Source organism: Pristis pectinata, chromosome 29 (assembly GCF_009764475.1).
Source record: "Pristis pectinata isolate sPriPec2 chromosome 29, sPriPec2.1.pri, whole genome shotgun sequence".
Taxonomy (NCBI): Eukaryota; Metazoa; Chordata; class Chondrichthyes; order Rhinopristiformes; family Pristidae; genus Pristis; species Pristis pectinata.
In genome coordinates this window covers 14,745,069-14,771,808 of record NC_067433.1, presented here as the reverse complement: position 1 = coordinate 14,771,808, position 26,740 = coordinate 14,745,069, and the positions used below count along the sequence as shown (strand labels likewise).

Below are 26,740 nucleotides of genomic sequence, written 5' to 3'. Positions count from 1 at the left end.
TGTGATGTGCCTAGTTTGAAGTTGAGGTGCTCCAGTTTACATCCAGCTTTGTTGGGGCAGAGTAGGAGGCTCCTCCTTAAGAGAGGAAGGTGGAGAGTTAAACTACCAGATGGTGGGGAACTCTGCGTTAACTTATCAGAAGTATTCCCCAAATCTGCATTTGATCTCTCCAGTGTAGAGCAGACCACGAGATCAGCAATGAATGCAGCATTCTAAATTGGAAGAAGTTGTGGTAACTGGTTGGTGCAGAACACATTTGGAGACCCCTGGTCTGTGGGAAGGGCCAAGGTATCAAGGCAGGCATGGTATCTCCCACGGGTGGTGTGGAAGTTGCCAGGAGAAGGGAAGTGGGGATAGGTAGAGGTGGAAGCGTGAATAAGAGATTCCCAGAGGAAATGGTCCCGTCGGAAAGCTGTAAATGGTGGCTGTGTCTGGAGGTACCATTCCATTGGAGGTATTGGGACCTGCAAAGAATGATCCACTGGTGAGGTGATAAGTGAGGACAAATGGAATCCCATCCTTGTTCGGGGAATGGGCAGAAGGCTGAGAGCAGAAGTGTGGGAAATGGAATGGATGTGTTTGAGAGCCCGTTCATCTATGATAGAGGGGTGAGGAAAAAGAGGATACGTTGGTCACACTGGTGTGAAAGGTAGCATCATCAGAACAGATCTGCCCCACTGCTATCAGACATCTGCACCAATCACCTTTCAAACCCCCTCCCTGGTAGTGCTGCCATGATCTTGATCTCTTAATTCTACCTCTGTTATAAATTCCGTTATTGTCACTTCAGCATTTATTTTTGCACAACTTCAGATTGCACTACAACCTTTGCACCATTCTGCTGCTTTGCGCTCATTGTTGTATTTTGGAGGCTGAGGGGTGATCTGTTGGAAGTGCATAAAATTATGAGGAGCATAGATAGGGTGGACAAGCAATATCTTTTTCCCATTATTGAGTGATCCAATACCAGAGGGCATGCATTTAAGGTGAGGGGGGTAGGTTCAGAACAGACGTGAGGGGTACATTTTTTAACTGAGTGATGGATGCCTGGAATGCGTTGCCTGATTGGGTGGTGGAGGCAAATTCATTGGGGGCTTTTAAGAGGGGCTTGGATGGACACATGAATGAGAGGAAAATAGAGTGATATGGGCATCCTGTAGGTAGAGGGATCAGGTATGTCGGCACAACATTGTGGGCCGAAGAGCCTGTTCTGTGCGGTACTGTTCCACGTTCTATGTATGTTCTATTATTACTGTGTATACTGTTTATTCTGTGAGCTTCATGCAAGCAAGGAATTTCACTGCAACCTGTTGTAGATGACAATGAACTAATGTGAATCTGAATCTGAACAGAAATTGGGAAGCTCGGAAAATGGAACAGAAGCCAGATGAGAGAGGTTTTAGCTAAGGTGTTCACGGGAGTCTGTGGGCTTGCAGTGGACGTGTAATATGCACTGCATTTTTTTACCATGGTGTGGCAAATGCCTGCATTTATTCCCCACCCTAACTGCATCACCTAGAAGGGGCCAACTTCTAAATGAGCCAACTTCGTGAGCCATTGCGATGATTATGGTGAGGGTAGTCACACAGTTGAGTCGGGTAGGAAGTTTTAGGATTTATACTCAGCAATGACAAGGGAACAGCAAAATATTTCCAAGTCAGGGTGGTGTGCGCCTCAGAGGAAGAGCTGCAAGTGGTGGTGTTCCCATGCACCTACCTGCCCTTGTCATTCCTGGAGATAGAGGTCAGGAGTTTGGGAAGCCAGGGTGAGTAACTGCAGTGTGTTTTGTAGATGGTACCTACAGCAGCCACGGGATACATGGTGGTAGAGAGAGTGTGTGTTTAGTGTGGTTGATGGAGTGCCAGTCAAGTAGGCAGATGTTGTCGAACTTATTGAGTACTGCTGGCAAGTGGGGAGTAGTCCATCACCATTCTTGAACTGTGCCTTGTTGATGGTGGAAAGTTTTTCAGGTGTTAGAAGGTGAATCACTCGTGAGAGGATACCCAGTATCCCTGCCTTTCTTGCTGCAGTATCTATGTAACTAGTGCAGTGTCTTACAGTTCAATGTTGATGTACACGATATCCCAGAGGCATATTCCAGAATATCACAGCACTTTGGAAGAAAAATGCATGTCTAAAATCAGTGAAAAACAAGATACAGTGGTACACTGGTTTCAAAACTTTCACACCAAAGGGGGTCATACTGTGAGAATCATAAGATTTTTAATAAAATGCAGGAACATTGGAATAAAGTTACTGAAATCAACAGACTTCCAGGCTCTAAGCCCCTCTCAGTCCCTTGAATATCAGTGCACAGCTATAAACATACAACCAGAAAGTGCTGCTGGAGATACTCAGCAGGGAAGACGGCATCTGCAGTGAGAGAGGAAAACTTCACCCTTCAATCGTAATGAAAGACAATCGACCAGGCTGCTCCACCATTCAATATGATTACAGCTGGTCATCCAATTCAGTGCCCCGTTCCAGCTGCCTCCCTCTATCCCTCGATCCCTCAAGTTCTAAGAACAACATCTAACTTCTCAGCAGGTCAGGCAGCATCTGTGGAAGGAAATGGACAATCGACGTTTCTGGTCGAGACCCTTCATCTGTAGTTTCCAGATGATCTAGAAGGTTCTAGACCTGAAAAGTCGACTGTCCATTTCCCTCCATAGATGCTGCCTGACCTGCTGAGTTCCTCCAGCATTTTGTGTGTGTGTTGCTTCAGCTTTCCAGCATCTGCAGAATCTTGTGTCAACATCTAACTCCTTCTTGAATATATTTAATGACTTGGCTTCAGCTGCCTGCTGTGGGAAGACCTCTACACGTTCACCACACTACGTGAGGAGAAATTTCACCTCTTCTTAATCTTAAATGACCCTTATCTTTTGACTGCCACCATTTGTCCTGCAGTCTCTCGGACATGGGGTATGTAACTGTCCAGCCCTGCGCTGCCTGACCTGCTGAGTACTTCCAGCATTTTCTGTCTTTTTATTTCAGATTTTCAGCACCTGCGTGTTTGCTTCTGGATTGCAATCAGTCTCTGACCGGCTTCAACATTACAGACCGATCCGACCGTTCGATCGCAGAAAACCCGGGCACCGAAAACGGGTCCTTCGGTCCATCGCTGCTATACTTACACCTTGAGGGTTTTTTTTGTTTTGGATAAACGTGCTTCAATTTCTCTGAAGTTCCTTCTGCAGATCAAAAACCCTACCCTTTAGAACCGTGTCCTGAGATCCGATGATGATCAGACTCATTTGCAAAATAGGTCGAATTATCACGCCGTGGTGTGCCCCGGGAGAAGATTTAAACTGTTTTATAATGTAAATTAAAATTCACTGATCTTAAGGCTTACATGGAGGTTCTGAATCCTGCCTTTCGTCCTTGTGAAGTTAAGACTGGTCAGTGCGCTGAATTACACCTGCATTGCAATGTACAATGAGATTCCAAGAGCTTCGAACAGTCTGCAAGCTCGCTGCGCGGAATCGCTGGTGCTGCCTGTGTGCGCAGGCGTCTGCAACTTTTTGGGACAATTATTCAGTGCGCCAGGCGTGGGTATCGCCCTCTGAATGGACAGCTTCCCGGAGCCTGCCTTTCATTGGTAGGTGTGTTACTGCTTACGATCTGACTGCATCTTCCACCCCCCCCCCCCCCGAGATAGCACTTGTATAAATGTGACCGTGCAGCCCAGAAAGTGACACACACACACACACTTGCAAACTCACTCTCTCACTCTCTTAAATGCACGTTTGAGCCTCCACAAGAAAGTCACAGGCGGGTAAGGGAAGCCTCCCTTGAATCATCGACTCGGCGCAGCGATGTTGCACAGATCAGTTGTATTCGCCTTCCTCGTGTTCATTCAGCTCGGGAGCTGGTCGGCTGCAGATGAAATCGCTCCACAAGTTGAGGAGCAGAGCGATCCAGCAGCATCTCGAAGGACCAGGCTGTCGGCGCAGAACTCAGGTAAAGGCAGCTTCAGCCTCGGGGGAGGGGTGGTGACACGAGCAAAGCAGAGCCCCTTCGTTCACTTCGTCCTGTGCATGCAGACGCTCAAGTGAAGGCATTTGAGTGCAGTTTTGCAACTCTTTTTGCCTCCTCCAAAAAAAACCCGTCCTTTGCCTTATGCATAAAAAATCACCTTTGTTTCATTTACGCTGGGATTCACCGCCCTGCTTTTGTTGGTAGCCAGGGAGATATTTACTTGCAGTTCGTGAAAAATCAGATCATCTCGATTTCGAATTGAAACTGGTGACTTTTCAAGTGCACTGACGTTAAATGGATACATGGTCCTCTCTCAGTGCAAACTTCCATCGTGGTGCAGCGGCGACAGGGTGTTTCATGAATGCTTTTTTTTTAAAAAAAAGCTGCTGCTCAGAGGAACAGTGTGTGTGTTGTGTTGATGGGGGCTGGGGCTCCTTCTAATTACAGACACCAAAGAGTCAGCTTTCACAGACTTGACTGCGGAACCGGCTCCATCTGTCTGCAGTGCCCCGTGTGTATGGCGGGGGGGGGGGGGGGGGGGTGCACTCGATCCTGAAGGTATTTAGTCGTTGAGGGAAACCAGGGTCAATCCCTCTCAGGAGTGTCTCAAGACAAAAGCATTGTTAATATAATAAAATAACAAATAGTTTCTCTTCCCCTATCCCCCATTTCAATCTGTGACAGAATGCAAAGTTGAATAAGTGAACTTTGTCCCATTGAAGCTGTGACTTATAATGACTCCAAATCCCCCGACAGGATACAGCACTGTGAACCGTACTGTTTAGTTTATATTTTTAATGACAGCCCTCACTGGGATACCTGTGAACCATCCTGACCTTGCACTGAGCAGGGTGTTGTTCTCTGTAATGTTGAATCTGGAGTGAGCCCCACTGTTTAAAGGCAATACAGAAATGGTATTTTACAAAGGAGGTTCCATATTCCCAGCTCTGCCAACGGACAGTGTGATTTCCTTCTTTGCATTCTATAAGATACAGAGTAGTTGCTTCCAGTACCACGACTGCTGTATTGGTTGTCTGAAGAGTCACATGAAATCCTCTAACCATGCAGTGCTCCAGATTTAAAGCGTTGTTCGTGAACATCAGCTACTGGGCTCTTAGCCTGATGTCTGAAAGTGCTTACAATAATTATCTTCTCACTGTAGTCTTTCAATACAGAATATATTTCTCTGACATGATATTTTTCACAAAGTGTGCCTTAACATTTGGTAGCTTTATGTTAAGCAGGATTTTCTTTTGAAGTACTGTCAGATATGTTTTTCTCCTGGTGGTGGTGGGAAAGATATATTTCTATAACACTGGTACAGTCTGCTTGGGGGCATCCGCACAGCTTTACATTCATCACCTTAATTTTGATGCAGAGTCATTGTTATCAGTCCAGGCAGTTTTGATGACTTCTGCAAAAATAAAATCTCAGCAGAAACTTTAGTTATTCAACTGTGATGCCAAACTGAAATCCTGCCTCAAGATCAAGGGCCCTTTCCATATCTATCCCAAGAGAAATACCATTGATCTGGTTATTCCTCTCTCTTCCCAGTCTGTGGGATCTTCCTGCATGTAAACTGGCTGTTGCATTTTCCCACAAGATTAGCCAAGGCTCAGTGGGTAGCACTCTCACTTTCTGGGTCAGAAGGTTACAGCTTCAGGTCCTGCTTTGAGTGAAAAGATCTAGGCTGACGTTTCATTGCAGCTCGAAGGGAGGGCGTTACTGCTGTCTTTTGGATGAGATCTTAACCCGAGCCCCTATTTGATCTCTAATGTCAATGCAAAAAAAATCCCACAGTGCTGTTGCTGTGTTGTCCCATTCTGTGTTCCCATGTGCTTATAGGAAAATAATATACAGGGTGTTGTGGATTTAGGAGCTGTGATTTGATGGGCCTAATGATTTCCTCTCATGCTCAAGTAATTCTATGACTGTACATGCTCAGAGGGGCTTTGCTAGTGTCTTAGCCTATATTTATCCTTTCCTAAAGAGACTGAGAAAAAAGACTATGTGGTCAATAGGGTGGCATGTTGATGCAGTTAGTAGTGCCGCTGTGCCGCTGCCTCACAGCACCAGCAACTCAAGTTCAATCCCAACCTCTGTCTGTGTGGACTTTGCACGTTCTCCCTGTGATGGTGTGGGTCTCCTCCGCGTGCTCCAGTTTCCCAAATGCGTGTGGGTTGGTGGGTTAATTGGCCACTGGAAGTTGCCCCCAATGTAATGTGGATGAATTGATGGGAACACAGGGAGAACAGATTACGGGGAAAATCAGTCAGGGAATGGGATTGCTCAGAGAGCTGGCATGGACTCGCTGGGCTGAATGGCCTCCTATGTCACATGGAAATTTATCATTTTTGTTGCTTGTGGGGGCTTGCTGTGCATGATTTGATTGTTATTGCAACAGGTACCATGGTTCAAAGTACTTCAGTGGTGCGGAGTACTTTGAAGCATATCAGATGTGAAAGGCACTATAGAAATGCAAGTATGCTCAGCTAATTCATTTTGTGGTTAAACTACTGAGCAGCAAGAGTTTAAGGGATATCTGAAAGAAGTAACAGTGATACCCGATATGCCCAGTTTACTATTGTGCCTTGCGCATTCACCTTTCATGTGGAGTTAATTCCAAGTGTAGTCTTTCGGCGATTTTCACTATCCATTGTTCAGAGAAAACACTGTCACTATTTAACAATTTTATATTCTGCCTTTGCCAATATATAAATTACACTGTTCACACTTGCAATGGAAACTGCCTCTAAAAGTCTTTCTGTCATTACACCCTCTTGGTATGTGAGGCTACAGTGCCTCCAGTGGAAGGAGGATATAATTACTGCCTCATTTCCATTGGCCGCTTCCAGAGAAGGTGTTCCTCATAATCAATGAAAGTAAAAACAAACAGGAACTCAAGACTACTAATACAGTAATAAAAATTCTACAAGTGTTGTGTCTCGTGTGCAATTCCTTTCTGTAACAGCTCAATGGATATGTTTAATTTATGTGTCATTCAAGAAATGAAACAAAGGAATTTTGCATTGTGTTGAGCTTCTGCAGCCAGAATGTATCTGCAGTATCCAAAATGCAGGTCTGCATGAACTCAGCCTCTCTTTACTTGACTGTCGGGTGACCTTGCATTTTTAAAGGCACACATAATTACACCTGCTTTTGTTTGCAGAACAAGTTTCAGGAGCTGAATAACCTTCCTATGATGATGATAAGAAAAAAAATCTTACTCTTATTGTGACCATCGCCACATGAGGTGTGGTAATGTTACAACAAATGTATCACTGTCTGCCGTACTCCAAGTCTCGTGCTGCCAAGTATTGTGATGGAAGCATCATGGATCTAGTACTGGAATAGTAATCCAGAGTCCTGAACTTACTGATCCACAGTCATGAATTTAAATCCCACCATGGATGTTGGCATTTTAAGATCAGTTTATTATAAATCTGCACTAAAAAAAACTAGTAACATGTGTTTAAGGTGTAACACGTAACTAGTAACATGTGTTATTGGTTTAAGGTGAGAGGGAAGAGATTTAATAGGAACTTGAGGGGCAACTTTTTCAACCAGAGAGTAGTCAGTATATGGAGTGAGCTGCCAGAGGAAGTGGTTGAGGCAGGTGCATTAACAACATTTAAAGGGTACTTGGACAGGTACATGGATAGGAAAGGTTTAGAGGGACGTGGGCCAAATGTGGGCAAATGGGACTAGCTTAGATGGGAATCTTGGTTGGCATGGACCAGTTGGGCCGAAAGGCCTGTTTCCCTGCTGTATGGCTCGATGTAACAATGAAATTACCGAAGAGTCCTAACAACCTGCCCAGTTCGTTGATGTGCTTCAGTGAAGGAATTCTTCCGTCTCTATCCCACCCACTCCTGATGTCACCCTGAACCTTCTGCAAAGCAATTTGTGCTCCCAGAAGTGGCCTATTTGGGGATAATTTGTATGGATGACATTCCGCACAACAAAGTGATAGTTAAGTGAAAATTGTGTATAAGGAAACTCCAATGCAGTTAGCTTTTAACTCAGAACTTCTATGCCCTCTGACTGACCACAGCTGTTACGCTCCTTCAGATAAATCAAAGGTAGGTCCTCCAGCCTGTGTTCTGCATTACAGACATGAGAGCAATTAAACGTTGACCAACCTCACTGAGCACTTAGACCTTTTGCCCGCAAAGAATCATTGTTTAAATCCAATGGTAGAATACTAGATTATGGATTCTATAGTGCAGTACACCTCCTTATAAAACAAACTAACATCCAATATATAACCTATGCCAATAGAATTGTGCCATATTTAAATATCTTTATGTCTATCAAACTCCACGTCACATGCTTCTTTCTATATCAACCTTACAAACGATTAAGAAACATAGCTTGAAATTTAACAACTATTACAATTGATAAAAGCAGTGCTGCAAGTACTCAACAGACCAGGCAGCATCTGAGGAGAGAGAAAGACGAGAGTTTTAATGAAAGGTCATTGACCTGAAATGTTAGCCCTGTTTTTCTCTCCACAGATGCTGCCTGATTTGTTGGATGTCTCCAGCATTTTCTGTTTTTATTTCAGATTTTCTGCATCTGCAGATTTGCTTTCAAATTGCAATTCATCTCTGACTTCAGCATCACAATAAATTACAGTGTCCTCATGTTAGTTGTTTGTAGAACTGGTTTAAACTAGATTGGCAGGGAGGTGGGAACCAGAGCACCGGCTCAGAAAGTATAGGGATTGAGAGGAAGGGAGATGTCAGGGCCAGTCAACACAGGCAGGAGCAAAGTAATAGACTCGATGGGACATAGAGTTTGAAGTGTGTGTATTTGAATGCGAGGAGTATTGTGGGTAAGAGTGATGAGCTTTGAGTATGGATCAGTACATGGAACCATGATGTGGCCATAATGGAGACTTGGCTGAGAGAGGGACAGGAATGGGTGCCTAATGTTCCAAAGTTTCGATGTTTTAGAAAAGATAGAGGGGGAGGCAAAAGAGTGAGAGGAGTTGCACTACTAATCAGGGACAATATCACAGCTGCACTCAAGAGGGAACATAATGGAGGGCTCGTCCACTGAGTCTGTATGGGTAGAACTCAAAAATAAGAAAGGTGCAGTCACTCTGATGGGATTATATTACAGACCCTCTGATAGCCACTAGGACATTGAGGAACAGATATCCAGGCAGATTAGGGAAAGGTGTAAAACTAATAGGGTTGTTGTTGTGGGGGACTTCAACTTCCCCAATATAAACTGGGACCTCCTTAGTGTAAGAGGTTTAGATGGGGCAGAATTTATTAGGTGCATCCAGGAGGGTTTCTTAAATCAATTTGTAGATGGTCCAACCAGAGGAGGGGCCGTACTGGACCTGGTGTTGGGCAACGAGCCTGGCCAGGTGACTGACCTTTCAGCAGGGGAAGAGTTAGGGAACAGTGATCACAACTCCTCAAGGTTTAGGAGAACTATAGATAAGGATAAGTATGGACCTTGCGGGAGAGTATTAAATTGGAGCAGGGCACATTACAGGAGCATTAGACAGGAACTCGGGAGAATTAATTGGGAACAGCTGTTTTTGAGCAAGTCCACATCTGACATGCGGAGGGTGTTTAAAGACCAACTGCACAGAGTACAAGACAGGGATGTTCCAGTAAGAAGGAAGGACAAGGATGCAGGGTAAGAGAACCTTGGATGTCAAGAGATGTGGTGAATTTAGTCAAGAAGGAAAAGTATGTAAAGCTTAGGAAGTTAGGATCAAATAGAGCACTTGAGGATTATAAAGAAGCCAAAATGGAACTCAAGAAGGGAATTAGGAAAGCCAGGAGGGGCCACGAAAAGTCCTTGTCAAGTAGGATTAAAGAGAATCCCAACGCGTTCTACACACACATCAAGAGCAATAGGATAACTAGGGAGAGGATAGGACCACTTAAGGATAAAGGAGGGAACATGTGCTTGGAAGCGGAGGAGGTGGGTGAGGTCCTTAATGAATACTTTGCATCAGTATTTACCAAGGAGAAGGACGTGGAGAATGGGGACATCAGTGTGGAGCATGCTAAAATGCTAGGGCATTTTGAGATAAGAGGAGGTAGTGTCAGGTCTCTTAAAGAGCATTAAGGTGGATCACAAGATCACAAGACGAGCAGAAGTAGGCCATTCGGCCCATCGAGTCTGCTCCAAAGGAAAAAAGAAATGAGAAATCCGGGGGGGGGGGGGGGGGGGAGGGGGTGCAAAAAAAACCTAACCCCAATTTACGGCCCTATCCCCATATCCCTAGGGCCTGATGATGAGCAGAAAGATTTTGGGGTCCAAGTTCATAGCTCCCTGAAAGTGGCTACACAGGTTGGTAGGGTGGTAAAGAAGGCATATGGCATGCTTGCCTTCATTAGTCGAGGCATTGAATTCAAGAGTCAGGAAGTTATGTTGCAGCTTTATAAAACTTTAGTTAGGCTGCATCTGGAGTATTAAATTCAGTTCTGGTTGCCCCAGTATAGGAAGGATGTCGAGCCTTTGGAGAGGGTGTAGAAGAGGTTTACCGAGATGCTGCCTGGATTACAGGGCTTGCGCTATGAGGATAGGTTGGACAAACTTGGGTTGTTTTCTCTGGAGCGGCAGAGACTGAGGGGAGATCTGATGGAGGTTTAAAAGATTATGAGAGGCACAGATAGAGTAGACAGCCAGTATCTTTTCCCCAGGGTTGAAATGTCTAATACCAGAGGTCATTCATTTAAGGTGAAAGGGGGAAAGTTCAAAGGAGATGTGCTGGGCAAGTTTTTCTACACAGAGTGGTGGGTGCCTGGAATGTGCTGCCCGGGGTGGTGGTGGAGGCAGATACGATGGGGGCGTTCAAGAAGCTCTTAGACAGGCACATGAATGTGAGGGAAATGGTAGGATAAGGACATTGTGTAGACAGAAGGGGTTAGTTTAGTTGGGCATTTTATTACTAATGTAATTGGTTCAGCACAGCACTGTGGGCCGAAGGGCCTGTTCCTGTGCTGTACTGTTCTATGGTCCCTGAAGTAAAAGCCAGATTAGCAATGAAATATTATCAGCATGCTCTGGCCCCATGATCAATGCCACAGAAGCTCATGGTGGTTTAATGACCACAGGTACAGATACTTCAATGCCTTTTGCTTTTGTGAGAAGACTTGATTCAGCCCATCTCCAAGATTCCTTTCCATGAGCTCCCCTTACTGCTTGGTCTCTCTGCAGAAGTGCACCCCATGTGGGTAGTTGTGAGTTGAGATGCAGGAAGCACAATTTTGGCTTCCGCAACACGAATAAACTTAATTATGGAGGAGAAAGCAATAGATCACTAAGACAATTTTCGATCTCTATGTCCTTGTAGTATCTTACATCCAATCAGCCTTCCTCCAGTACTGGTGACTCCAGTCGCCAACTCTCCAGCATTGACTCTGGAGTCTCCCATGGGTGCAAGTTATGGGGGCGTTCAACGAGGGAAAGCTGCCTTTATTGAAATATTTATTATGCTTCATGGAAAGACTAGTTGACGGAGACAAGAGTCACCCAATCCAATAACAGAGTCTATTTACTTCCCATTTTGCTGTGGGTGGGTGGGGCACAGTGAAGATGGATGTTCCAAGCAGCCAATGGGAGCCGTGCAGCTGGAGATTATGTGATGAGAGCTCCTGGTGTGTGTCCAACCAGATACTTCTTTGATCTATATACAGTCCTTCTTTCAAAGTAGCTTTTGTGGTAGAGGACTGGACCTCCTACCTTCATCAGCTCTGTCCCTACTCTGCCACTATTGGTCAACTGACACGCCCATCCTTACAGTGTACCCTCTTGCTGTGCTAATTTGAAAGCCACATGGATAATTCTTGACTGTCAATCAAATTGTTCTTTGTTCCCACTGTCATTGCATTGACAACTAGTGACGGAAAGTGTTAAGAGAATGCAGCAAAAGAAGTTTATTTTTATTCAGTGAGGATTTTTCTCCCCGGATTGCTTGCGGTTCATGGACTCTCTGAGACAGCCGTTTAGGGTCAGTAACCCTGCTAAGTCTTTTGGAGTTAACATTGTTTTCTTCCTCTGCAGCTGAAATCATCCGGTGCCTGAACAATGCTCTCCACGTGGGCTGCGGGGCATTTGTGTGCCTGGAGAATTCGACCTGTGACACTGACGGCATGTACGATATCTGCAGATCCTTTCTGTACAGTGCTGCTAAATTCGACACTCAGGTATGCAACTCATTGACATGCCTCTATGCGGACCCCATGGTCTACATAAGTTAGCCACGGCTAAGTTGGTCACTCTCTCACCTGAGTTAGAAGGTTGTGAATTCAAGTTCCAATCCTTCTAACTGAGCAGTGCATCAGAAAGACTGCACCATTAGAGTCATATAGCATGGAAACAGGCCATTTGGCCCACCAGGTCTGTACCGACCCATTTACGTTAACCCCCTTTTATTGCCCCCTCATTTCCATCAACTCTCCCCAGATACCATCACTCACTTACACTCTTGAGGCAATTTACAGTGGGTAATTAATCTGTAACCTGCATGTCTTTGGAATGTGGGAGGAAACCAGAGCACCCAGGGGAAACCCACACAGTAACAGGGAGAACATGCAAACTCCACACAGACAGCAGCTGAGGTCAGGATTGAACCCGAGTCGCTGGAGCTGTGAGGTAGCTGGGCCACTAAATCCCTCTTCTGTTTTGAGATGTTTAGTCTGCCTGTTCTTTTGAGTGGCCATTAAACATCACATGAAGTGACTCTCGACAGGAGCGGGGAAGTTATCCTCCAGGTCCCACTTTAATCCTCAGTGCAGCAAAAAAGAAAGCGATGACCCGGTCATTATCTTGTTGCGGTCTGTGAGATCTTGCTGTGCACAGATGGGCTGCCGCGTTTCTCACAGTGACTAAATAGAATCCTGCAGCTGTGACAGAACAGAGGGAGCACCTTCAGTCCATCACATCTTTGCAAGCTACTTGGAGAACAACTTGCATCGGTCCACTCCCTCATTCCTCCCTACAAACTTGCAGCAACACCGACCTCGAGGTAAAGCTGTCTTGGACACTGTGAGGCTGTGTAGGCAACAATAACAATGAAACTCCTTATGCTTTTAACATAGCTTTTATCATATTTATATATGTCTTCCCTGTCTGTATGTTTGCAATTATTGAGACAAGTGAAGTGGAACTTACAGGCTCCCCACTCCATTTTAAGCCCTGATGCAGGGTTTTGACCTGAAGCATTGACATTTCCTTTTCTCCCCACAGATGCTGCTCAACCCATTGAGCTCCTCCAGCAGGTTGTTTGTTGCTCTGCATTTACAGGCACCTTGAAGGTCACTGGTGGGAGGACTTGCAGAGGCACACATGACTTGCAGACTCAAATGGGTTGCAATAAGCAAGTGGCCTGATAAGCTGATAGACGTCAACTAATTTTCAACCACATAATATTTGCAGCACAGTATTGGGCCATTTGATTCAACTAGAGATGGAAACCTTTAATTCCTCCCATTGTTTTCCGTTCAGCACCCTTAGCACTGCTCTTTATCCTTCCTCCTCTGCGTTTATCCAGCTTCCTCTTTAATGCATCTTTGCATTTCAACACAGCCACTCCTGGCTGTGAGTCCCACATCTCTGAGTAAAGAAATTTCTCCTGATCTCCAGTTCAGATGTATTGGTGACTACCTTAAGTCCAAGGTGACCAGGTTTGAACCCTCCACTGTGGAGAAATACACTGATCCAATCAAATCCCTTTGTAATTTTCTAACTTTCACTAGGTCACCTCCCTGCTTCTTTAATCCCCAGAACAAGAGCCAGTGTCTTCATTCTTTTGTAACTGATTTCACTTCTCAGCACTTTGTGCTGCCTCTTAGAAGAATGACCTAGATCAGGAACTGTGTCATAGTGATTGGCCTGTGGAGGCACAGTCACTGGAAGTGAAAGAGTAGACAGACGAGCTAGCCACAGGGACTTGTGTTGGGAACTTGTATGAGAAGACGTTGGGCTCTGCAGCATGCAGAGGAAACAGAAAACTTAAGATTATGTAAGCTACCAAACAAATTTGAAAAGACAAATCCAAGCACCACTTTGACAGACCTTGACCAGCAGAAGTTTGCAGAGCTTAAAACTAATAGAAGGCAAACTTGAGCCAACTTGCAAGTTAGAACACAGAACACTACAGCACAGTACAGGCCCTTTGACCTACAATGTTGTGCCGACATCTTATCCTGCTCTAATACCTACCTAACCCTTCCCTCCCATTTCTCTATCATTCATGAGGCTATCTAAGAGTTTCTTAAATGTCCCTAATGTATCTGCCCCCACAACATCTGCAGGCAGTGCGTTCCATGTACCCACCACTCTCTGTGTTTAAAAAAATTTACCTCTGACATCCCCCTTATACCGTCCTCCAACAAAAAACTTACCTCTGACATCCCCCTTATACCTTCCTCCAATCACCTTAAAATTATGCCTTAAAATTATACTTAAAAGTTCTTTCATCATTCATTCTTTTGAAGTGGGAGTGTCACTAATGATGCCAGCATTTATTTCCCATCCATGAGGAAGTGGTTGTGAAGGTGCTTCTGCTGTGCTGTTGAGGAGGGAGTTCAGCATTGATGAAGGACTGGTGATACATTTTCAAGTCTTGACTTGAAGGGTTAGATAGATACTAGAGCAGGATAAAATGTCGGCACAATATTGTGGGCCGAAGGGCCTGTACTGTGCTGTAGTGTTCTATGTTCTAACTTGCAAGTTGGCTCAAGTGCCTTCTATTAGTTTGAAGCTCTGCAAACTTCTGCTGGTCAAGGTCTGGATAGTGTGTGAACTGGAGAGGAACCTGCAGGTGGTGGTATTCCCATGCATCCCTTACCCTTGTTGTGGGTTTGGGAAGTGCTGTCGGCGGAGAATTATAGACTCATACAGCATAGATACAGGCCCTTTGGCCCAACTCGTCCATGCTGATCAAGGTGCCCACCTAAGCTGACCCCATTTGCCTGCATTTGGCCGGTATCCCTCTAAACCTTTCCTATCCATACACTTATCCAAATGTCTCTTATATGTTGTTATTGTACCTGCCTCAACCACTTCCTCTGACAGCTTGTTCCGTATATGCACCACCCTCTGCGTGAAGAAGTTCCCCTCAGGTCCCTTTTAAATCTTCCTCCTCTCACCTTAAACCTATGCCCTTTAGTTCTTGATTCCCCAACACTTGGAAAAAGACTGTGTGCATTCACCCTACCTCTGCCCCTCATGATTTTATACACCTCTTTAAGGTCACCCCTCAGTCTCCTACACTCCAAGGAATAAAGTCCTAGCCTCTTCAACCTCTCTCTGTAACTCAGTCCCTCAAATCCTGGCAACATCCTCGTAAATTTTTTCTGCACTCTCTGCAGTTTAATGGCATCCTTCCTATAGCAGGGTGTCCAAAACTGAACACAATATTCCACATGAGGCCTCACCACCCTCTTGTACAAGTGTATTAAGACTAAAACATAACCAGATCATTCAACACTGACTGGATTCCACAATGACACACCCAGCACAATGAACCCTGCAAAATCTTCCTCTAAATGTCTGGGAATGGGTGTAGGAACGGGGAGAGCTGTCTCTCAGAAGAGTTTCTCAGAGTCGAGCAACAGGCTGATGCAGTACCCACAGAATCACATCTTGCAGGAAACATCCCTGATCAACTGTCACTCTTTCTGGGTACATCATAACCCAGAGACGATGGCACAGTGAGAAGGCAGTGTACCTGGGAGTCCTCAGCATTGAGAGTGGAACCCATGAAGCTTCATAACCTCGTCAAACATGACCCCTCCTGCTTGCCACCAACTATCCTCTGGCAGCTGATGTGTCAGTGCATTGATAGCAATGCCAGAGTAGGAACAAGAGCAAAGACCATTCTGGGTTGGGGACTGCCGTGTCCATCATGAAGAGGTGCTTGGCAGTACTACCACTGGTGGAACTGACTGAATCTTGAAGAACTTGGTTTCTGCATCAGGCAATGAATGAACACCAGCATGAGGTCACCCTGTTATAGGGAAGACATGGTCAAACTGGAAAGAGTGCAGAAAAGATTTACGCGGATGTTGCCAGGACTAGAGGGCCTGAGTTATAGGGAGAGGTTGGCCAGGCTAGGTCTTTATTCCTTGGAGCAAAGGAGAATGAGGAGCCACCTTGTAGAAGTGTTCAAAATTATAAGAGGCTTAGATGAGGTGGATGGTAACAGTCTTTTCCCCAGGGTAGGGGGGCATAGGTTCAGGGTGGGAGGGGAAAAATTTAGAAGGGACCTGAGGGACAACTTTTTCACGCAGAGGGTGGTGAGTATATGGAATGAGCTGTCAGAGGAAGTGGTTGAGGCAGGTACAATAGTTTCATTTAATAAGAACTTGGATAGGTACATGGAGGGGTGGGGCTTAGAGAGGTATGGGCCGAACGCTGGAAATTGGAACTAGCTGGGTGGGCACCGTGGTCAGCGTGAACTGGTTGGGCCGAAGGGCCTGTGTCCATGCATAATTGCTCTGTGACCCTATGAGGAAGAAACCCACCTTATCCCATACCAATCCACCTGTTGCAGACACATCTGTCCATGACAGTTGGTAGGGCTGCCCACTGTCCATTCTTTGTGGGAACAAAGTCCCGCTTTCACATTGAATGCACGGCCCATCAAACGATATTCAAATAAAAGCTGCAGATGCTGAAGATCAAAATAAAAACAGAAAATGCAGGAAACGCTCAGCGGGTCAGGCAGCATCTCTGGAAAGAGAATCAGAGTTAATGCTTTAACAGGTGCTGGACCTGAAACTTTAACAGTTTCTCTTTCCACAGATGCTGCCTGACATGCTAAGTTTCTGGCATCTTCTGTTTTTATTTTGCAACTTCCATTGAGTTGTGAGGGACTCCTATCCTGGTGAAGTCAGAACAAATCCAGCAAAACTAAGCATCCATGACACAGTGTGCATCATTGACGGCAGCAGAATTGTGTTCAAGCAAAATACACACAGTGCTGCAGCAGGTGGTGCTGCTGCTTCACAGCTCCAGAGACCCAGGTTCAGTCCTGATCTCCGGTGCTGTCTGCGGGGAGTTTGCATGTGCTCCTTGTGACCTCAAAGGTTTCAACAGGTAGATTGGGTCCACTGGCTATTTTTAATTATTTTCTGAACTTGCCCCGTGACGTTGTAAACTGACCCCAAGTTTCCTTGGACCTCCACTACTTCCAGCTTCTCACCATTTAGAAAGTACTACCGCTTCTAGGTCCACAATGGACGATCTCATATTTGCCCACCAGAAATTCATTTGCCTCAATTTTGACTGTTGACTTAATCTTTAGACATCCTGTACACACCTTGCAACAGAGTTTGATATGTGGCTTCCTCTCGGTAGCCCAGGTAACTTCTAAATATAGTGAATAGTTGTGCCTTGCACAAAGATCCATGTTAATCCATGAGCCACATCTTTGCAATTTGGTGAGTATTTGACCAATTTTTCTGTGGTTCAGACAAATTCCAAATAAAATCTAATAATTTGCTTTCAGTGCTGGCAGAGTAATCTAACAGTCTCTTCTGGGAGACATTTTCAAATGTTTTCTTGAAGAAGTAACAGCTGTAGATCATTCATCATTTTAATCACCTCTTCAAAATGTTTCAGGTCTGTAGATCAATTCTGGTTCCCTTTGATCCTCATTTAAGAAAGGTATACTAGTGTTGAATGCAGTCCAAGAGGAATTCACTCGGCTAATTCCTAGTATGAGAGGGTTGTCCTATCATGAGCAGTAAAGAAGTTGGGTCTGTGTTCTTTGGTGTTTAGGAAAATGAAGGGTGATCTTATAAGAACCAATGAGGACACAACAGGATAAATGTTGAGATGTTTCTGCTAGTGGGAGAGATCTGAATAAAGGGACATAGTTGCAAGTTAAGGTTGTGGTCATTTAAAACTGAAGTGTGTAGGAATTTCTTCTCTCAGCGATGGTGAATCTCTGGAATTCTCTGTCCCAGAAGGTTGTGGAGTTTAGATCATCAGAGGTATTTATGTTTTGGCAAAACCCCCCAAATCCACTAGAAACAACATCAGCGTCCTCTCCCAAGCCAACACCCCTCATTACATGTGGCGGCTTTGTTGGGCAGGACATGTCAGGTCAAGTCGAGTCAAGTAGAGTTTATTGTCATATGCACAAGGTGCAATGAAAAACTTATTTGCAGCAGCATCACAGGCACATAAGATTTCTTTATTAGTCACGTGTACATTGAAGCACACAGTGAAATGCATCTTTGCGTGGAATATAAGCAGCATTCACAAGAAAAACATAAATTGAACATAAATTATACACAATTTTTACAAGAAAGAACATAATTAGAACAAAAAAAAAACAAAGTCCATTTTAGTGCACGCTGGTCATAGTGTGGCTATACTGGGGTAGTGATTAGGGTTGTGCAGGTTGGTTCAAGAACTAAATGGTTGAAGGGAAGTAGCTGTTCTTGAACCTGGGACTTCAGGTTTCTGTACCTCCTGCCTGATCATAGCAGTGAGAAGAGGGCATGACCTGGATGGTGGGGATCTTTGATGATAGATGTTGCCTTCTTGAGGAAGCACCTTATGTAGCTACTATATGGATGGATCTTAATGTGGTCCAAACAGACTAAATCACATCTTCAGATGTAAATCATTAGCCCTATGTCCTGACCAACTGCAAATATAAATCCTGATGGTTGTTAGTCAGACCTTCACACTACAGAGAACAAAGAACTTGAGATAAAATTCACTGCTGTTTGAGAAAATTATTCTTTTTCTTACACTTATTGTAATCCACATTTTTGTGACTGATGATACTTTGTACTGCAGGGAAAAGCCTTCGTCAAGGACAGTTTAAAGTGCATTGTCAACGGGATCACATCCAAGGTCTTCTTCACCATTCGCAGATGTTCCGCTTTTCAAAAGATGATCGCTGACATTCAGGAGGATTGTTACAGGAAGCTGGACATCTGCACAATGGCAAAACGTAATGCCGCAGCAATAACAGAAGTGATTCAGCTCCCCACACGCTTAAAGAACAGGTAGGCTGGGGGGGCCTGGCAGTGCTCAGGGTGTCAACAGACAGTGGGTGTCCGGGGCAATGGAAGCAGTTGGCATTGCTTAATTTCAATACAAATTCTGTAAGACTCCTTCAACACTTTGGGACTGGTGGAAGGCACCTGATACTGAATTGTGTGGTCTGGCATGCCTCAAGAACAGGACATGAGACCCCTGTTTCCCAAAGCCTTTCCTTTTCTTGTTCCTGGCCCATTGTAGGCTAGTTGATATTCAATTGTGTGACCACTTAATTCCATTATGAGACCCTCAGGGTGATGGGTGCTGTACTGATAGATATTTAGACATCAATCACCCATACTTTCCTATAACTGAACGAAAAATACACGTTAATTCATCAGACTGCGACCTGAATATTTTCTGTGTCAGATCCTTGCTGCGGGGCATTGCAACTCTGAATATCCGTCCCACTTTTAATGAAGCAGCCCTGTAAGTCACCACTGCATTATAAATATAAAGCCAAATGAAGTGCCAGCTCATTGTTTCATTTTCTGAAAAGGTAAGTATCATCGTTGGAGCTTCAGTCAATGTCCTGTGGACCTCTTTTACTACATCAGGCCTTGAACTCTGCCATGGCTTTTACATTCTGGATTTCCTCTATGGTCATCCTTTCCCTGAAGTGAGACTGGCACTCCTCAGTGTAGGGAAGGAGTGCTGCCTGGAGGTTGGAAATTCCATCCTCCAGATGAGCTCAGGCTGACAACCTGGCTGCTGTTTAAGGTGGATGGGAAAGATCCCACAACACTACTTTGAACATTGGGGTTGGGTAGCTCAAGTGTCCCAGCTAATATTCATCCCTCAATTAATATCACTTAAATATCTATAGGTCCTTATCCCATTGCTGCTAGTGGGATCTTGCTGTGCACCAATAGCCTATTGTATTTCTGCATTACAACAGTGACCATGTGGGCTCAGTAGCCCTTTAAGACACTCTGATACTGTAAGAGGCGCTTCTGTCCATTTTTTTTCCTGGGTTGTGGCAGCGTCAAGCCTCTCAGGCTGTTGATCACCAGGTCAAGTCTCTTGACTGTCGGTGACATATTGTTGGATGGCACAGTGGCACAGCTAGTGGAGCCACTGCCTCACAGTACCCGAGACCCAGGTTCAATCCTGACCTCAGGTGCTGTCTATGTGGAGTTTGTGCATTCTCCCTGTGACCATGTTGGTTTCCCATGGGTGCTCCAGTTCCCTCCAACATCCCAAAGACATTTGGGGTTGGGAGGCTAATTGGCCACTGTAAATTGCCCCTAGTGTGTAGGTGAGGGGTAGAATCAGGGGGAGTTGATGAGTAGTGTAGTGGTTAGCATAACACTATTACAGCGTCAGCGACCACGGTTCAATTCCAGCCGCTGCCTGTAAGGAGTTTGTACGTTCTCCCCATGACTGCGTGGGTTTCCTCCGGGTGCTCTGGTTTCCTCCCACATTCCAAAGACGTATGGGTTAGGAGTTGTTGGCATGCTGTGTTGGTGCCAGAAGCGTGATGACACTTGCGGGCTGCCCCCAGAACACTCTACGCAAAGATACATTTCTCTGTGTGTTTCAATGTACATGTGACTAATAAAGAAATCTTATCTTAACATGGGAAGAATAAAAATGGGATTAATATAGGATTGGTGTAAATGGGTGGTTGAGGGTTGACATGGACTCGATAGGCCGAAGGGCCTGTTTCAGTGCTGTGTCTCTCTATGACTCCATGACATCTCTTTTAACCATTACCTGACCTCCCCTTCCCTCTGCAAAAATCTATTTGCAGTCTCTGAGGGGGTAGTGAGGGTGGTTATTTAACCAGTATTTGGCACTGCCTCAACACTGGAAACATCGTTTCCTATGAATGTGCCAACCAGGTTAAACAGCTAACATGACAGAAAGGGCTATGCAGTTGCCCAGTCACATCCAGTGAGGATGGACTATTGTGGATTGAATTGGACTGCCCCAGCTCTTCTTTGCTGTGTCTGTCTCTACTATTCGTTGACTGGAATCCCACTGGGGTGGCCTCATGAACGGAGTGCTGGTGGTGCCAGTCTCTGCGGTCAGGGTCTGGGCTCAAGCTCAAGTGAAGAGTCAGTGCAGCACAGAAGAAGTTAACTTGGACGAGATCTGGAAGAAGACCAGGTCTGAAAATGTCCAGGCCAACATCAGTCCCTCAAACAAAATAAGCAAAGCAAACTAACAATTGCTTGTGGGATCCTGCTGTGCCTCATATGGCCATCAGCTTTCCTAGTGTCTGCACTCATGGATACGCAGTGCTCTGTGGATGCCATTTATTTTTTATATCCTATTGGTACTGGTTTATTATTGTCACTTGTACCAAGGTACAGTGAAAAACTTGTCTTGCATACCGATCGTACAGATCAATTCATTACACAGTGCAGTTACATTGAGTCAGTACAGAGTGCATTGAGGTAGTACAGGTAAAAACAATAATAGTAAAGTGTCACAGCTACAGAGGAAGTGCATTGCAGGTAGACAATAAGGTGCAAGGTCACAACAAGGTAGGTTGTGAGGTCAAGAGTCCATCTCATCGTATAAGGGACCGTTCAATAAATGAACTTGAATGTACATGGTTAAATGTACATGGCACAGAGAGATCACTGGGGCAAAGGACTGAGATGTGTTGCAGGTTCGCCATTAATGCTTTTGCATTTTCCTTCAATTAATGATTGTTCCATTCACACAATTGCCTCCAGGTATTACAATAAGCTACTGAGGAGCCTTCTGGAGTGTGACGAGGAGACAGTGAACAGCATAAGGGAGAATATGATGGCAGGTTTGGGATCTCACCTCTCAGGCTTCATCCACCTGCTGCAGAGTGACCGCTGTCTGACTTCACCCCACCGAGGAGGCTTTAACAGCCGCTCTTCCGCCGAGCACCAAAAGCTCCGTGTCTTTCTGAGGAATCTCAACAGTAATGAGGCTCCCTCTCGACTGGGCCCAAAGCCAACCTCCGGTGAGAATGAGTGACAGCCAGAGGTGAGAGGGAATGGAACAGGAGGCCTGTACCTGTCTGCAGAACCCAGGTGTCCCCAGTGTAACTCTTGAAACCTGTAGTGATCATATCGTGGCAGCTGACAGGAAACATGCACCCAGCTTCAGCACAAAGCTAACTGGTGAGCAGTGAGCATTGAGGCTGAAGCTCTGATGGGCTGGTAAAGCATTTGCAAACACCTCCAGAGAATACAAACCAATTCAGGCTTAGCTTGTGTCCAGTCCAGGTCAGATTTTCCTGGCAATGTTAGCCCTCTATTTGAGCTGCTCAATTCCCTCAACCCAATAGAACCAAGGATTGAACATCATTTGAGTTTTATGAATTAATGACCATTCTTGACACAAACCAAGCTATATGTTGACAGCCTTTGCAAATGATCACAAGATATTTCCCCAGTCTGGTATCGTGACATGGTTGTTAGCAGGTTTCTTCCTAATAAGTTATTACCTCAGATAGAAGAATGTCACATTAAGCAATAGAACCAACAATCCATTCTGGGCTCAAGTATAGGCTTGGAGGCCTCCCCAAGGTGGCAGAACATAGTGGTGTGACATTTAGATTCAGTGTTCATGCTGTTCTGGGAAAATCTCTCTGAAGGCTTATCTCACCAAGGGGACTGTTGATTTAGCTCTCTGCAACAGGCAGGTGTTGTCATACATCATTCAGTCTGTTAGATCACCAAAGACAGAAAAATTTGATTAAGAATCAAACCATTATCAGAGACCAGGTAATACAATCTAGTCGCAAACTTATTTTCAAACCACTTCACATTAAGAGACTGCAAGCTTATAGTCTTAATCACTGAGGACAAGTTCAGATGCCTAAATGTCTCAGTTTAGCAGTAGAAGTGGCATGGGAAGTGGTAACATTACACTGAGCCTCACAGTTAAGGCACATTACAAGCCTGGAGTTACGGTAGCTGTCACAATCAAGTTCCACATTTTGTTGCCTGATAGGGATACTGTGGTTAGTAAAGTTGACCCAGAAATAGTGGTGCAGCATACAAAACACTGGAGGAACTCAGCAGTACAGTCAACATCTATGGAGAGAGATGGACAGTCGACATTTCGAGTCGAGACCCTTCATGTGACCTATGTCTCCAGAAATAGTGGTTTTGATTATTAATGCATCATTTTCTCCAATTGTAATTCACTGTGGCTGTGTTTTTTAAATAAGCATCCCATCACCAGCACCACTATCTTACAAATCTCCTTCAATTGTCCTTCTAAATAAAATAAAATATTCTTGTAAGTTGCACACACGTTCTGTCCATTGAAAGACTGGGGTTGACCTAATGCACCTGTCCAAGATGTGAAAGTGATTCATCAGGAGAGAGGTGGAGGGAGAGACAGAGAGAGATACTGTCTGCTCTGGTAAATAGAGTCCAGATAAAAGGGTCTTAACTTTGATATTAATATGGACTGTCTCATATTTTAGCAGCAAATTATACAGAGGTATTCACAATAGCACTAATTAGGGAAGAAAGATGTTTCACCATATTCTGGCTTCAGACCGAGGTGACGACTTATCTTGCAGAAATTAATGAGCAGGGAGAATGTATCTGGATGGAGTTGAGTGCCATGAACGTATTGCAGCATGGGCTTTCAATTGTGCCAACACTTGGCACTCAAATTCCTTCAGACCCCCATCCATTGTATCCCAGCCCAGGAGACAAAAGGTTATCATAATGTTGCTGGCTATCAGATTCCCGGGAGAGAGCACCAGAGCCAACCGGAAAACCATGCCAGGGACTGACAATTCAGGATCTTCCCGTTATACATTGACAGAGACTGAGAACTTGAAGGGCCCTCGAGCAACAACCTAGCACGAAATGGGAGCTCTTGAAATATTGGAGCTTCTGGGAGCTCACTTACTTGAGTAGATACAAGGAGAATGTTTGTCCTGGTTGAGGAGTCTAGATCTTGGGACCACAGATTCAAAATAAGAAGTTGGTGATTTAGGATGGAGATGAGGAGAAATTTCTTCATTTGAAGGTCCTGAATCTTTGGATTTCCCTGCACCAGAGGGCAGTGGAGGGTCAGTCATTGATTGCATTCACAACAGTGATTAATAGATTTCTGGACATTGAATGGATAGATAGGTGGTGGGCCAGGAAAATGGAGTTGAGTTGGTGGAATGTGCTTGAGTGGCCAGATACACAGATGATGAAATTGCCCCTGGCCCCAGAGGCAAGAAGGTAGAATGAGAGAGTGCAGGAAAGATTTACGAGGATGTTGCCAGGACTTGAGGGCCTGAGTTATAGGGAGAGGTTGGCCAGGCTAGGTCTTTATTCTTTGGAATGTAGGAGAATGAGGGGAGACCTTATAAAAGTGTTTAAAATTACGAGCGGCATAGATAAGGTGGATGGTAACAGTCTTTTCCCCAGGGTAGGGGAGTCCAAAACTAGGAGACATAGGTGTAGGGTGAGAGGGGAAAGACTTAAAAGGGACCTGAGGGACAACTTTTTCACGCAGAGGGTGGTGAGTGTATGGAACAAGCTGCCAGAGGAAGTGGGTGAGGCAGGTACAACAGTATCATTTAAGAAGCACTTGGATAGGTACATGGAGGGTCGGGGCTTAGAGGGATATGGGCTGAATGCAGGAAATTGGGACTAGCTGGGTGGGCACCGTGGTCGGCATGGACGGTTGGGCCGAAGGGCCTGTATCCCTGCTGTATTGCTCTATGACACTATCTGAAGCCTTGTGTCAACAAAGTGATCACCAATGCTATGTAATTGTTCCAATTTCAAAGTTTAAATGAAATTAATTGCCCATGCTCACCTTTTTTTGGGATATGGAAGCCGCCTTGGTTTGCAGTCCAGACTGGGGTAATATCCTTTACAAAAAATAACAACCATTATTTCAAGTTTCTTCCTGTCAGCTGACCAACAGAATGACAACTGCCAGGGACCAGTGAGGAGCCATCCATGAATATCTTGTTGTTTTATTAGCAGACGGAAACACACTGATAACTGGCTAACCCCACCAGACGTGGCCATGCAGTTTGAGGGGGATGTTAGTCCCTGCAAAGCTCCATCCATGGTCCATTCAGCTCGTTGCTGTTTGCAGGATATTCTAGTATGGATCAAGGGGCCGAACAACAGCATTTCCTGTGCTTCAGTCTATAATTGTCCTGGCTTTTTCTCAGTTGAAGAGATGCAATCAGGTGCTTGATAAATACAAGCATCTCTTGTTTTTCTAAAAGTATTATCATTTAGCTGCATTAAAACAAAGCAAATCATCCCATTTACCTACCCAATTCCAATGTGAAAATTATGGATGGCCCCTAACTAACTGAGACACCAACTTGTCAGGTAGAGTCCAAACACATTTCTATAATGATATTATATGTTATTTATTTTTAATTCCAAACAAGATATTCCTTTCTTGTGCCTTGTTTCTCGATGCAGAAGCTGCACGATTTTATTTTCCTGTGGGTCAGTGTTTTGCACTCAAGGCTTCCTGAATGTTGTCTGTTTTGTAACTGTATGTTTGTAACTTAAATATTAAAGTTATAATTACATTCATTAATATGGCAAATAAATTTGTGATGGTTTAATCACATCCTCTTGTGTGGTACTGTGGTTTCTTGCATTGACAGACCTGAGATTGAGTTCATGCACACTGTTCATATTCAACAATCCTCCACATTCTGCACTTTTTTTTCAGGAGAAATTATCCTGCTGTTACTGGGAGAAGTTGTTGTAGTTTATTCTGTTCTTAAAGTAGATTCAATTTCCAGAGGAAATTGATGCTTTGATAGCGGATAAGGTTGTTTGCTTTGAGCCCAGATCTATATCCTGCTACCATCTGATTGGCTGATACTCTTTATAAAACATTCCCCACCTCTAAAATGAACTATCTTAAAAATTACTGGATGAAAAAACACTGATGATGGTGTTGTTGATTAAGCAAAACAATCAATCTGATTCAGTTAGAACCAACATAGAAGAGGAACCCAGAGATGGTTATCACAAGATCACAAGGTATCTAATTAGTCAAGGTATCAAGGGATATAGGGATAAGGCCAGAAATTGGGGCTAGATAGGAATAGTATTAGTTTAGCTCATGGAGAAGACTCAATGGGCCGAACGGCCTACTTCTGCTCCGTTGTCTTGTGATCTTGTGAATCCTCAATCACAGTGGTGGAGACCACATGTTCCCACTCCTGTGCCTCAGTAGAGTGACAAGCACAGGACAGAAAGACCCTTCAAGTGTCTGCTGCCTGGACCCACGAATGGCCACCTTGACCAGGACCATCCCAGTTAGGAGGTCCCATGACTGCCTGTTCCCTCACCCACTCCCACCTCATTCCAAACTGGGTGCCCAAAGATCAGAAGAGTGGGACTAAAGCAAACCAACTTCTCAGGGCTGTCTGTGGGATCGTGCTGTGCGTCATGTGTCAGTCAGGTTTCTTGGTGTCCCCCTCACTCTGCAAATCTGGAACACGGGCTCGGTAAGGCCACAGAAATCAATCGGTACCCTGTCTCAGGTCATTTGAACAGGTCACAAATTATTAATTACCATCCAGCCACTGCCTAATGAATCACCTGGTTGCTACTGTCCACAACAGGGGTGGCTATTCCTGTGTTGACTGGTTAGTGTGAAGAAGTAATTTCCCATCGGCACTGAAATGGTTTCTCACCAGATAACGCACAAGATTTCCCTGTTCCTATTGCAGGCTGACAGAGCAAGGTTGTCGGAGTCTATTGGAAAATTGCACAGTGGTGCTTTT

At 44.8% G+C, this 26,740-nt stretch overlaps 1 protein-coding gene across 1 annotated transcript; it reads left to right on the top strand.

Annotated features, from left to right (window-relative positions):
• Positions 1-3,518: 3,518 nt before the first annotated feature.
• Positions 3,519-25,569, top strand: LOC127584363 (stanniocalcin-1-like). Its single transcript, XM_052041085.1, has 4 exons — positions 3,519-3,963; positions 12,019-12,161; positions 18,775-18,986; positions 21,708-25,569. Exons 1-4 carry the CDS (start codon positions 3,819-3,821, stop codon positions 21,979-21,981), a joined length of 774 nt encoding a protein of 257 aa, XP_051897045.1. The 5' UTR covers positions 3,519-3,818; the 3' UTR covers positions 21,982-25,569.
• The last annotated feature ends 1,171 nt before the right edge of the window (positions 25,570-26,740 follow it).